Below are 13465 nucleotides of genomic sequence, written 5' to 3'. Positions count from 1 at the left end.
AGAGATTATAATGACTTATTTGGGCATAGTAAGTAGTGGACATGAGATGTAAATTCAGGTTTCTAAGTTTAGTACTCTTTTTTATCATCCAGTAGGTAAGTGTTTTAATATTAGAAAAGTAGGACATGGGATTAGTGATTGCAGTGGAGGAAGATAAGAATGAAATTAACAGGTAAATCCAAGTTTCAAGAGGAACAGCAAGTTTCTGGATTTTAGAAAAGAGATGAGAGATCAGATAGGGGAAAAGAGATCAGAATATTGGGGTTTATGACAATTTAAAGATAGGTTACAGCAAGGAAGACCACAGGATGTTAGGAGTTATCTAGGAAGGGAAATTAAAATAAAGGATTCAAAGAACTTACATACTTACACTAGTATACCTAGCCCATGGACATGGGCAATATAATAGTGAAAACCTGGCGGCAGGGAAGGGTTTGGGTAGAGGTTGGGAGGAGAAGGATAAAAAGAGGAAAAGGGAGATATCTATAATAATACTAACAATTAAAGTATATTTACAAATAAAATAAAGGGTTCCAGGGAGTCCTGAAGAAGTTGCTGGTCTTTTATTTCTTTAATTGGAGGAATTAGCAAAAGTCAAGGTTTCTGTAGAAAGATATTAAAATCATTTGAGCCAACTGGAAAGATTCTTTTTATTGTAAATAGGACTGGTATCATCTACCTGAATTCTGACTTACAGAGTGGGACTTAGGTCCCCTTGAGTCCTAGGGAACTAGAGAGGCTGAACTGCACAGATCTGTGTTCCAAGGCAGGTGTCTTCTGACCTCTGCTTCTTTTCCCATGTGCATGGAGGGTTGGGCAGGAGGACTGGCTATCAAATCAGTAATGGAGTTGGGTAGTTGGTGACACACCTATGTTATGAGTGGATCATTGCAACTTCATTTAGTTTGTTTTCCAGGAGCAGGGGAATAGAGAGCTCCTATTCTTGGTCATTTGAGCCCATCCTTGTTTCAGCAGTCTGTGCCTTCGGGGCCGAAGATTTAAAGGTTGGAGGCTGCCATGGAGCCAGTGGACGATTAAAAGAGTGATCTGAGAGTGGGAAGGCTAACAAAGAAGTTTTTTCTTCAGCATTTGGACATTTAACTTAAATATTTCAAGGAACTTCCTGTACTGTTTTAGGGTAAAAGGAAGAAATTGAGTTCCCTTATTAGGTGGTTTTCATCCTAAATAACCAAGACTGCCATTTTTGACTGATATAGATTAATCTTTGAACCAAGCACAGGCACTGGAGATGAAACAGTGTATTTTCTACATTGATTTATTAGGTCATCAGATTTTTTTAACTTATGTCAGCTATTATTGGATTTTTAATTCAGACTTCAGGAGAAAACAAGTTAACTTCAGGCTTTGCCATTATATTGTTGTCACCCTTTTTTATGGGAATTTAGAGAGTGTGCCTTTATTAAGTAGTTCATAGGCTGGAGGAGTGGTGGAGATAGAAATAGCTAACCAAAAACTTTTTAAAAAACAGACCAAAATTTAATTATATTGAGAAACTTCATCTAATACACAGATAGCTGACCTTTCACTCAATTTTTTTGGTTGATCTTTTAAAAAAATGAACTCACTTATTTTTGTTGGTTATTTCCAGCAAACATGGCATTGATGATTCATGGCCTACATCAGAGGATGAAGACTTCGATGTTGATACCAAGGTGAAGTGCTCTATCATAAAATTAATTTTCCGCTGCTCTGAATTTAGTTTTGTGTAGTACTTATTCTTAAAACTTAATAGTGGTCTACCTATCATTATTTTATGATTATAATGGAAAATTGGTCAGAGAAAACCATATTTATAGAAATATGATGCACTGCATTTTTTATTTACTTTAGTAAGTATGGAAGGTAGGGGCTGGAAAATAATATAGTGATAGAAAATTGATAAAAAATTATATTTGGGGAAAAGTTTCCCACAATAGAGGAGATACGAAATTTGGTCAAGGATAAGAATTTTTAATGTGACTTTTAAGTCATATCAACATGACTTTTATAATATGCTTAAATGAATTCTTAAATGGATCTAATTACTTATTGTAATAATCATGAAATCTTTCTGGTGCTTCTCAATTCCAAACTGTATCATATAATATCTATTTTTTTTTCTTAGACTATATTTATGTTGGTATTATATAATTCTTTAGAGAGTTATTTTTTTTTCTAACCTGGGTTCCACATTTGATCTGAAATAATATTATAAAATATGTAAACTTACATATTTAAATTCTTTCTTAAAAACTGCATTACAAATGGATTCTACTGTGTTTTAAATCATTCCATTAAGAATCTATTTAACACTATTTATTTAATTGAAAAATACATGTTTTGCCTAAAATAATAACCAGTTCTAGAAGCAGAAGTTCTTTTTAACCATACTAGAGGCCTGATGCATGAACTCATGCACAGGTGGGGGCCTGCCAGCCAGCCCCATCCCCAATCTGGGGTGGAATCAGCCAGAGGGCGGGGCCATGGGCGGTGGGCGGGCTGGCCTCACCCCCAGTCCAAATCCTGGTTGAATTCTCTGACAAACTCTCTGTCAAGGGGACAATTTGCATATTAGCCTTTGTTATATAGGACTAGAGGCCCAATGCATGAAAATTCACACAAATGTAGACCTTCCTTCCCCCAACTGCTGGCACCAGCTTCGCCCTGGCACCTGGGACCCAGGCTGGCTTCCCTCTGGCCCTGGCTTCATCAGGAAAGACATCCGGAATGGTGTCTGGAAGATGTCCGGTCTAATTAGCATATTTACCCTTTTATTATTATAGATGGTAAAATTTCAGATTTCAGTACATGTGTTATTGGTGTTGATTTTTACAGTTTTTTATTTCATTTACAATCAACATTCAATATTATATTAGTTTCAGGTATATAGCATGGTGGTTAGATATTCATAGAAATTATGAAGTAATCTCCCGGATAAGGATAGCATCCCTCTGATACCATACAAAGTTATTAAAATATTATTGACTGTATTCACTATGCTGTATTTTACATTTCCATGACTATTTTGTAACTACTAATTTGTGTTTCTTAATCCCTTCACCATTTTACCCAACCTCTGCTTCCATCTGGCTACCATTTGTTCTCTGTGTCTATTATTTTGTTTCTTTTTTGCTTGTCCCTTTACTTTGTTCTGTATATTTCACATATAAGTAAAATCATATGGCATTTGTCTTCCTCTTTTTGACATGTCACTTAGCACAATGCTCTCTAGGTCCATCCATGTCATCGCAAATGGTAAAATACCATTCTTTTTTTGGCTAAGTAACATTCCATTGTAGGTATGTTTCACATCTTATTTATCTAATCATCTATCAGTGGACACTATGGTTGCTTACGTATCTTGGCTATTTTAAGTGATTCTGCAATGAACATAGGGATGTATATGTCTTTTCGAGTTAGTGTTTTGGCTTTCTTAGCATAAATACCTAGAAGTTGGGGTTGCTGGATCATATGATAGTTCTATTTTTAATTTTTTTGAGGACCTTATTGTTTTCCATAGTGACTGTAGCAATTTGCAAACCCACCAACGGTATATGAGGATTCCCATTCCTCCACATCCTCACCAGCACTTGTTTGTTGATTTATTGATGATATACATTCTGGCAGGAATGAGGTAATATCTCAAATTGATTTTAATTTTTTATCACTCTGATGATTAGTGGCATTGAGCATCTATATGCCCTCTTTGGAGAAATGCTTATTCAGGTCTTCTGCCCATATTTTAATTGGATTGTTTGTCTTTTTGGTGCTATGTTTTATGAGTTCCTTATATATTTTGGATATTAACCCCTATTGGGTGTGTCATTGGCAAAAATCTTCTCCCATTTATTAATTACCTTTTTCTTTCCTTCCTTCCTTCTTTCTTTCTATTTTCCTCCCTCCCTCCCTTCCTCCCTGCCTCCTTCCTTCCTTTTTCCTTCCTTCCTTCCTTCCTTCCTTCCTTCCTTCCTTCCTTCCTTCCTTCCTTCCTTCCTTCCTTCCTGTTGATGGTTTTTTGTTTTTTATGCCAAAACTTTTTAGTTTGATATCATATGAATGGAGCTTGTTTTCTGATTTATTCAGCAATCCTCTCTTCTTTGATTGGAGTATTCATTTACATTTAAAATAATTATTGATAGGTATGTAGTTATTATTTTTTCATTATTCTTTCTTTTTTAAGAAGTCCCTGTAATATTTATAGTAATACTGGTTTGGTGATGATGAACTCTTCATTTTTTTTTGTGTGTGTCTTTATCTCTTCTTTGATTCTAAATGATATCCTTGATGAGGATAGTAATCTTGGTTATAGGTCCTTGCTTTTCATTACTTTGAATGTATAGTATCAGTCCCTCTGGCTTGCAAAGTTTCTGTTGAGAGATCACTGACAGTCTTTCATGGAAGCTCCCTTATATACAACTAACTGATTTTTTTTATGCTGCTTTTAAGATGTGGGTCTTTTTGGGTTCATCTTTTTTTGGGCTCTCCACGCTTCTTAGACTTGTGTTCTTCTTTTCTTTGCCAGGAAAGAGAGGTTTTAGTTATTATTTCTTCAAATAGGTTTTCAATTCTTTGCTCTCTCATCCTTCTTATACCCATATGATGCTATTGTTCTTATGCTTGATGTCATCCAAGAGGTCCCTTATACTAGCGTCGCCATCCAGTGGTCCGCAGACCACTTGTAGTCCATGAGGTCTGAAAGGTGGCGACCGCTGGTTTAAGGAAACCTTTGGAGTAGCGATTGCCAAATGATGGTTTGCGAGGTCTGAAAGGTTGGTGACCGCTGCCTTAAACTATCCTCATTTTTATTGGATGTTCTTTTTTTTCTGTTTTGCCTGGGTATTTTCAGCTACCTTTTCTTTCAAAAAACTGAATTGATCCTCTGCATCATTTAATCAGCTGTTGATTTTATATAATGTATTCTTTATTGCAATTATTGTATTCTTCAGTTTTATCTATTTTTTTTAAGGTTTCTATGTCTTTTTGTGTGTGTTTACTATCTTTTTTGAAGTTCTCACTAGGTTTATCTGTTCTTCTTTTAAATCAATTGAGCATCTTTATAACCAGTGTTTTAAGCTCTCTATTTAGTAAATTGTTTGCTTCCATTTTGTTTATTTCTTTTTCTGAAATGTTTCTCCTGTTCTTTCATTTGAGGTGTTTCTTTGTCACCTTATTTTGACTGCCTGTCTGTTGTTGTTTTTTTTCCTATGTATTAGGTAGAGTTTCTAAGTCTCCCAGCCTTGACAGGGTAACCTTATGTAGTTGGTGTTCTGTGGGGCCCAGTGGCATAGCATAGTCTCCCTGATCTCCTTTAGGGATGCTTTAGAGGTGTTCCTTATGTGGGTTGTATGTGCCTTAATGTTGCACTTGAGCCTTGGTTGCTATTGCCACATCAGTGGGTGAAACTGGACCTCAGGTTGACCTTCTGTGATAACAGGTCCTGACTTATAGTTGATGAGCTGTTGTGTTGGAGGATCTACCTCATGAAGTAAAATTTTCTGCTGTGGGCTCTGGTGCCTGCTGAGTCTATACTTTGGGTTTGTGGAGCTAATTGGGTGGTGCTCTAGTGTGGTCTGAAGCTTGTCACTGGATGTATCAGTTCTGGGGCCTCTTGGAAGAGTTCCAGTGCAGTACCTTGTCAGCTCCTGCTTATCGCTTGCTTGGGGACCCCTGGTAGGAGCTTCAAAGTGATCTGTGGTTGGAGGCTCTTGGGAGAAGCTATATTGTGATCAAAATCTGGCTGCCACTGTTGGGACTAAGGGCTGGTTTGCAAGAGTTACAGGGCATGCCATGGTCTGGACCTTTGTGAGAGTTTAGGGAAATCCACAGCATGGGCTGAGGCCAGAAGCTTGTGAATAAGAGCCACAGAGAGAAATTCTGGTTTGTGCATGAATTGGCTGTGGTGGGTTCTTGGGAAATCACCAGGGTGTGGGGAATTTGATGGAGACTCCAGATTGGGAGTTCACCTACACCTGCCAGTTTTTTTTGTGGGGAGGTGTAAATAAAAGAACAAAATGGTAGAGAGAGCTTGTCCTCCACTCCTGCCCTGAAATCAGACCATTCAGTTCCTACTCCTATGTCCCTGATGCATTTCAAGCTGCTGTCCAGCTCTGGAGCTCGAAGTGAGTGTGTCAGTGAGTGAGTAAGTGAGTTTGTATGTGGACCCTAAGAGAAACGCTAGCCCCTCCTCCCAGTCCTCAGTCTCACAGGATGGAATTCTCATTGATATTCAAAGTCAGATGCTGTGGGGACTCCTCTTCGCAACACTGCTGCTCTGGGCTCAATCATTGAGAGACCAATGAAGCTGAGCTCTCTCCCCCAATTCTTAACTGGCAAACATGGGTGTAGGACCAGTCCATTTTACATCTTGCCCCTCCTACCAGTCTTAACTTGGATTCTTCTTGATATTCTTAGTTATAAGAATTCTGCTCAGCTTGTCTTCAGGTGGATCTCAAGGGTGGTGGTTTTACAATTTAATTGTTATTTTGATGAGGTTGTGGAGCAGTTGAGCACAGCATTATCTACTCTACCATCTTGACCAGGAGACAAGAATATAAAATTGTGTATTATATTAAAAAAAAAATAGTTACCCAAAGTCTTATATCACCTTTTAAAAGTTCAAGTTTCAGATTTTTATTATTATAGTTATTTAAATATTCATTTTAAATTCCCTGCATCTCTATAAGGTACTAAGAAATATAATTGTGCATCTTCTGGAGCACCTATAAGATCTTTATTTAAGAAGCATTTTTTAAATATTTTTAAATGTATATAAATGAATAGACAAATGGAGATCTGTGTAATGAAATGTTGCAAGTAATATATTAGACATCAAAAATCTTAATTAAATTAATTGAATTTCTAGAAATATGGCTTAACCATAATAGCCCTTTTTAATGTTTAGGATGTATAAGTTCTATTTGAGTTATCCTGAAGAAATATGTTATAAATAAGGACATGAGAACTTTGTGATATGTAAATACTGGGTTACAGTATTTTTTTGTATCCTTCAATTTATGATTTTAGACTAAAATGTTTTAACCTTTTTTTTAGCCCCATCTCATCTTCCATTAAATATGTCTTTTTAAGCCATACATTTCTCCTTTAAACCAGTTTATTAGGGTTATACTCTGAACAAAAACCTCTATTTTATATATTTTTTATATTTATACATTTTATATGTATTATGTAATATATTTATTTTATAAAATTTATATACTTTATGTAATATTTTTATATATAATATATTTATATAGTTTTATAAAATTTTGTGTACTTTAATGAAATATAAAAAAGGCTTTTGTTCATAGTATGTTCCTAATAACACTAATTAATGTATTACTGAGAGATTATAAAGATATTCATATGTACTGAAATTCTATGTATTTTTCTCTGCATATTGTATTTATGCTTTTTTTTTTCTTGTCTTAAGCTTCTACAACTTGATTAACTGATTATATATAACTTTTTTCCTTTCTCTTCTCCCCCCTTTTTATTTTTTTTCTTCTCATTTACCACCAGCTACAAGAAAAAAATTGTAGAAAACATTTCTTCAGAGTCTGTGTTTTCAGTCCATCTCTGTCTCCATTGTCAACATATTTGGACATGGCTTTCTATTTACTATTCTTAGTCATGAGTCACTGTTCCACCGATTTAATCTTTTCTATTCTCTTTCTTGGAGGGAGTTGAAATTAAACAATCATTTCTTCTTAGCTTTTTGATAAACAGAATAGAAGAAACTGCTTTATACTGTTTGCAGTTCCAACCAATTTAAACATGATACTACTAAAAACTAAACTCTCATATTTTCCCCACAAGAGATAATTCATATCAATATAAATCATGCAAATACAATACATTACAAAATACAACAAATAATTTACATTTCTTAATACTAGTTTTTTGCAACAGTCCTATAAACTACCTAGGGGTAAATTTTATAATCTAATTGATATCAAAGTATTTGGATAATTTTTATTTACAGGTAAAAATGGTAACATTTTGGGGCTTGGTATGTCATCTCATAATCCTAACCCCATGAGAAGATGTATCGATAGGTTAGTAAATGGCAGAACTGGAATACAATTCTATATTTGAATGATTCCATATTTGTGTGAGATCATTATTGTTATCAAATTTTAATATTGTGAATATTAACATTATTTTTATCAAACTTGATACTAAAAGATATGATTTTCCCCCCTAGAATGTCATGAAGCCAAGCTTAGCAAAGCTAAAGACTGCTATTCAACAATCCCAGAAAAACAGTAAGCTATTTGAAGACTGACTATTCTTGTGTTATTCACTGATTTGAAGATACAGATTTTTTTATGTATTCTTTACTTTGTTTTATTATAGTAGAAGCAAAATATGCCACTGTGAGATCAGAAAATAGGACCTCCTATGAGGACAATAATTTTCATAGTGAAAATGAAGGTGTGGTTGAAACTTTTCCCAAAACATCAGAAAAAATCCAGGGCTTTTCTCAACCTGCCTTTTCATCACTTGAACCTCTTCTAAAAGCTCCTCCTATGTCTTCAGCAGTCATTGGTTTTACAAAGGTAAGTTGTTTTATTTGTTTTTTAAAGTTTTTTTCTTTATTTATAATTTTAACATTACAGTTGGCAATTTGTGTTATTTAATATTTATTTCAAATGTACAGCATATCCCTGTCCAGTGTGACTAAGTGGTGAGAGTATTGGCCCTTGGACCCAAGTGTTGCAGGTTGGCTTCCCAGACAAGGGCAGGTACTGGGTTGTGGGTTTGCTCCCTGACCCCAGTTGGGGCACATGTGGGAGGCAACCAGTTGACGTGTTTCTTTCACATCAGTGTTTCTCTCTCTGCCTCTCTCTCTCCCTACCTTCCACTCTCTTTGAAAAACAATGGAAAAAATCTTCTGAGGTGAGGATTAACAACAACAGCAAAATGGATAACATACTGGTTTGGCAGTTATATAATTTATAAAGTTATCCCCCTTGTAATACTAGTGCCTATGCTGTACTTTACATCCCCTTAACTATGTTTTGTAAATTTCTGTTCCCTTTACTTCTTTCACTTATCCCCTCCACTCCATTCCCATTTGGCAACCCTTTAGTGTTTGTTCACTATATATAAGTCTGTTTCTGATTTTTTTGTTTATTTTATTTTTAAAATTCCACATATTAATGAAGTCGTATAGTATTTATCTTTGACTAATTTCATTTAGCATAACTCCCTATAGGTTTATCCATTTCACAAATGGTAATATTTTATTCTTTTTTTATGGCAGAGTAATATTCCACTGTAAATATTTACTAAATCTTTTTAATCCAGTAGTCTGTTGATGGGTACTTGAATTGCTTTCATATCTTGGCTGTTGTAAAAAACATTGCACTGAACAGAGGGGTGCAATGCATATATCTTTTCAAATTAGTGTTTTGGATTTCTCAAATATATTCGTAGGAATGGAATTGATAGGCCATATAGTAGTTCTATTTTTAATTTTTTTGAGAAAACTCCATACTGCTTTCCATGTGGGCTGTACCAATCTGCAATCTCTACAACAGGGTGATGAGGGTCTCTTTCTTCACATCCTCACCAACAGTTGTTGTTTGTTGATTAATTAATAATGGCCATTCTGAAAGGTATGAGGTGATTTCTCACTGTGGTCTTAATTTGCATTTCTCTGATGATTAGTGACATTGAGCATTTTCTTATATGTCTGTTTGCCATTTGTATTTACTCTTTGGAGAAAGTCTCTTCAAGTTTTCTGCCTATTTTTAATTAGATTATTTGTGGTGGTGTTGAGTTATATAAATAATTTATAGATTTTGGATATTAACACCAGAGTGACTGCTCTAAAATATATTTGTGATGATGTAGCTTCTTACTTAGTGTCTCTCCATTACTTGAGGGTAAAATTCATATGCAAGCATGACACTTCCCTTTTTTGATTAGGCTCTGATTCTCCAGTTTTCTCTCATCATTCCATTTCACCATTCCAGTTTTATCACATTACTTTGGTACCCTCACTTACTGAGTTGTCTCAGACCTTACACTTTTACTCATGCTGCTCTTTCTAGAATGTCCTTCATGCCTTCCTACCGCACTTAGTATATCTTTCAAGATGGATTTCTATAATTTCCTGAGCTTCCCAGGTGCAACCCACTGTTATCTCCTCTGTGCCCTTACTGTAGTTTATTCACTTCAGCTGTAGAACTAGCAAATGATACTTTTCTCTTTATTGTTTCCATGTAACTCTACCCTTATTAGCATATAGGACAAAATCTTTTATATTTATTGCTTCTGGGTTAGTGCCTATGATTGATAGATACAGTAAATGTTTGTTGTCTTACCAAGTGACTGAGCAAGTGAATGAATATGACACTTTTTAAAGTTGGGTTTTTGTTCATTTTTATAGGAAGACACAACAAAGCTGGCAATTAAAAAAAAAGAAAATGGTATTGATACTATTGAATGTGCTCCAAAGAGCCAAACAAATAATGACAATTTGACCTATGTTTATGGAGAACACAAAAATAGTAGTAGTGGTAAGTTAGTGACTATGAATTATTTCCTATTCTTAAATATTGATATAAACAAATCTAATTTGAATAGATCCAAGTGTTATTCATTTTTAAAAGAATTTTTTTGCTATCTTTATTCAAAAATATCCCAACTGCTATCATATTTTTCTTCCTAAAAATGCTTCGTTCCTCTGAAAGTCTTTTCTGTTATTTTTTAAATTTTATTGAAATATTCATAAATGGAGATAGACATATATATGTATATATATATATTTAAAATTCATAGCAAAAATGTTAACATTAATGTATCTGTGACTATGTTTTATAGATAAAATGTCAGCATTAGGATTAGAAGAAGACGAAGATATAGAATCACCTTGGGATTCTGAGGTACTACCATTATTATTATCAGTGCATGAATTTTGTGCACCAGGCCTCTGGTGTAGTAATATAGATATAAAAACATGATAAGCTGATCTATCATTTTAAATATCAGCATTGATGCTATTAAAACATAAAAGGGATGCTTTAACTTTATTTCTTACCTCTACATTTGCTCATAAAAATTATTTTCTTATGTTTTCTAACTATCTATATATATATAAAAGCCTAAGTAACTGAATGAACAGTCGACCAGTCAAGTAGATCTGCAAGGAACATTTCCAGAGAAAGAAAAGCATAGTGAAAAGTAATACATGTAGGATTATAATAACAATTTGGTTTAATGGTGTTTTGGTAACAGTTGTTTTGCATGGTTAAGACAGCATGCACTGAGTGCCTTTATAACAGCTATACATCCTCTATAATAAACCCTAATGTGCTAAGTGTTCAGTCATCCAGTTGTCACTCAACCAATCAAAGCATAATATGCTAATGATATGCTAAGACCACTCAACTGCCCCCTATGATATGCACTGACCACCAGGGGGCAGACACTCAATGCAGGTGCTGCCCCCTGGTGGTCAGTGCACTCCCACAGCGGGGAGAGCTGCTCAGCCAGAATCTGGACTCACAGCTGGCAAGCACAGCTGCAATGGTGGGAGTTTCTCCCACCTCTGTGGCAACACTAAGAATGTCCAATTGCCAGCTTACAGGGAACTGACCTAAGCTATAAACTAGACATCCCCTGAGGTCTCCCAGACTGCGAGAGGGTGCAGGCCGGGCTGAGGAGCCCCCATCCCCGGAGTGCATGAATTTTGTGCACCAGGCCTCTGGTGTAGTAATATAGATATAAAAACATGATAAGCTGATCTAAGGTGACAGCTGTGATCTCTTGGATATATGCATCTGTTGCCTAATAGTACAAACACTAAGGCCATGGAACAGTCTTTGACTAGCTATGGGATCTTGGAAAACCTGTTGGAATGTTGGTGATGTCATTCATAATAATGGTACTACAGTCAAACCTCATTTCTTGAATTTCTCCCATCTGGAACAATTTGGTTCTTGACCAGTCTCAGAGAAAATGTTTCCATTGTCAACCAAAACTTCATTTTTTGACCTGACAACCCTTTCCTGCTGATACCTCAGCATGACAAAAAGCACCTCTCACACAACAAACAAAGAATGCTTTTGTTGCTGGCAAAATCAAGGATTAGCACAGTTTAAAAACAGAGAGAGGCCACCAAGAGTGCCAGTGTTTCCAGCAGTGTGAAAGTACTCACAAAATAGTAATTACAGGCAACTGAATTGTTAGAAAAACTGTTGTTGATTGGATAAATGAAAAAGCAGTTAACCAGTGATAGCATTTCAGAGCCAGTGATGTATGAAAAATTTCTTTAAGGCTAGGAGGAGGTGGTTTGATGAATTTAAGAAAATAAGTGTTTATTTATGGATTAAATAGTACATTAGACATGTACTGTATATAAGAAAAATTAAAGCAGGGAAAGATTTGGAATGGATTAGTTCAATTCACATGATTTCTAATGGGAAAAAATGAGTCGGTTTTTTAACAAATCACTTCTCGAACAATCTTCTGGAACAAATTAGGTTCGAGAACTGAGATACCACTGTGGTATCTACCTTTTGTGTATGTGTGATGAACAAATGTGGTAACAATATGAAAACATTTTGTAAACTGTAAAGGGTGTTATGGAAATGTAAGATCACAGTGGTATACAGTGACTTACTAAATACTAAGGGCACTTTTTATAAGCCTGAAGGGCAATAAAATGAGTAGTAGTATCAAGAAAAAAATGGGAAAGTTTGGAGACTATTAATGGTGCTATCCTCCATTATAGTATAGGTGTGTACTGCTTTGGTACTTGAGGCCTTCTTAATGAGATCTTACATGTTTTGACCTTAAGTAAATTTCTGTTATTGAATAACAGCTATGTGCTGGGCAGTTAGACACTGAATATATTGGTTGAGAGATTAGGCTATCGTGACTGGGAAGAGTAGAAAAATAAGTAAGCAAAAGTTCATTATAAGTCACTATAAGTACTTCATATAAAGAAAATGGAGAATGTTAGGTTGTAGGGGTGTCGAACTCAATCAGAGAAGGGGCCAAAATCTAAATTCCAGCCTAAATCGCGGGCCGAATGGTTTACTGAACAGTCATAAACTGTCATTGTGATGGAAACGCAGCGGAGTGCAGTGATGACAGCACGGTGCAGGCCACATTGCAAGGCCTGGTGGGACGGATTTGGCCCGCGGGCCTTGTGTTTGACACATGTGGGTTAGAGAATATGGGGGGAGTTTATAATTAGAATGGGAGTGGGAATGGAATTTAGGTGGTAAGAAAAGATCTTCCTAAGAGTGACTAAGTTTGCCAAGTAAATGAGCCAGTCATGTAAAGATCTAGGGAAGGACATACTGGACAGAGAGAACAATAGATCACATCTGATTATCATTTTACTCTAACATCTTGGAATGAACAGGAATCAGGAAGCAGGTTAACCATCGTCATGCCATTTTTATTATCATTGTGCGTAGAAAAGAAACAAAATGTGCATAATAAGTGT

At 35.5% G+C, this 13465-nt stretch overlaps 1 protein-coding gene across 11 annotated transcripts in view; it reads left to right on the top strand.

The window, feature by feature from the left end:
• Positions 1-13465, top strand: part of ANKRD26 (ankyrin repeat domain containing 26) — an 86659-nt gene that overhangs the window by 21114 nt on the left and 52080 nt on the right. For 10 of the 11 annotated variants that reach the window (XM_045585855.1, XM_036453166.2, XM_045585843.1 and 7 more), the window contains 5 exons: positions 1610-1673; positions 8204-8264; positions 8356-8558; positions 10397-10526; positions 10831-10892. In XM_045585855.1, coding sequence (XP_045441811.1) covers positions 1610-1673; positions 8204-8264; positions 8356-8558; positions 10397-10526; positions 10831-10892 — 520 coding nt within the window. The remainder of the gene's footprint in view (positions 1-1609; positions 1674-8203; positions 8265-8355; positions 8559-10396; positions 10527-10830; positions 10893-13465) is intronic. The other variant, XM_045585865.1, reaches the window with a different exon arrangement.

The sequence above is a fragment of the Pipistrellus kuhlii genome, unplaced genomic scaffold (genome assembly GCF_014108245.1).
Source record: "Pipistrellus kuhlii isolate mPipKuh1 unplaced genomic scaffold, mPipKuh1.p scaffold_m20_p_1, whole genome shotgun sequence".
Taxonomy (NCBI): Eukaryota; Metazoa; Chordata; class Mammalia; order Chiroptera; family Vespertilionidae; genus Pipistrellus; species Pipistrellus kuhlii.
The sequence above is the reverse complement of the archived record's forward strand: the minus strand, read 5'-3'. Positions and strand labels throughout refer to the sequence as shown.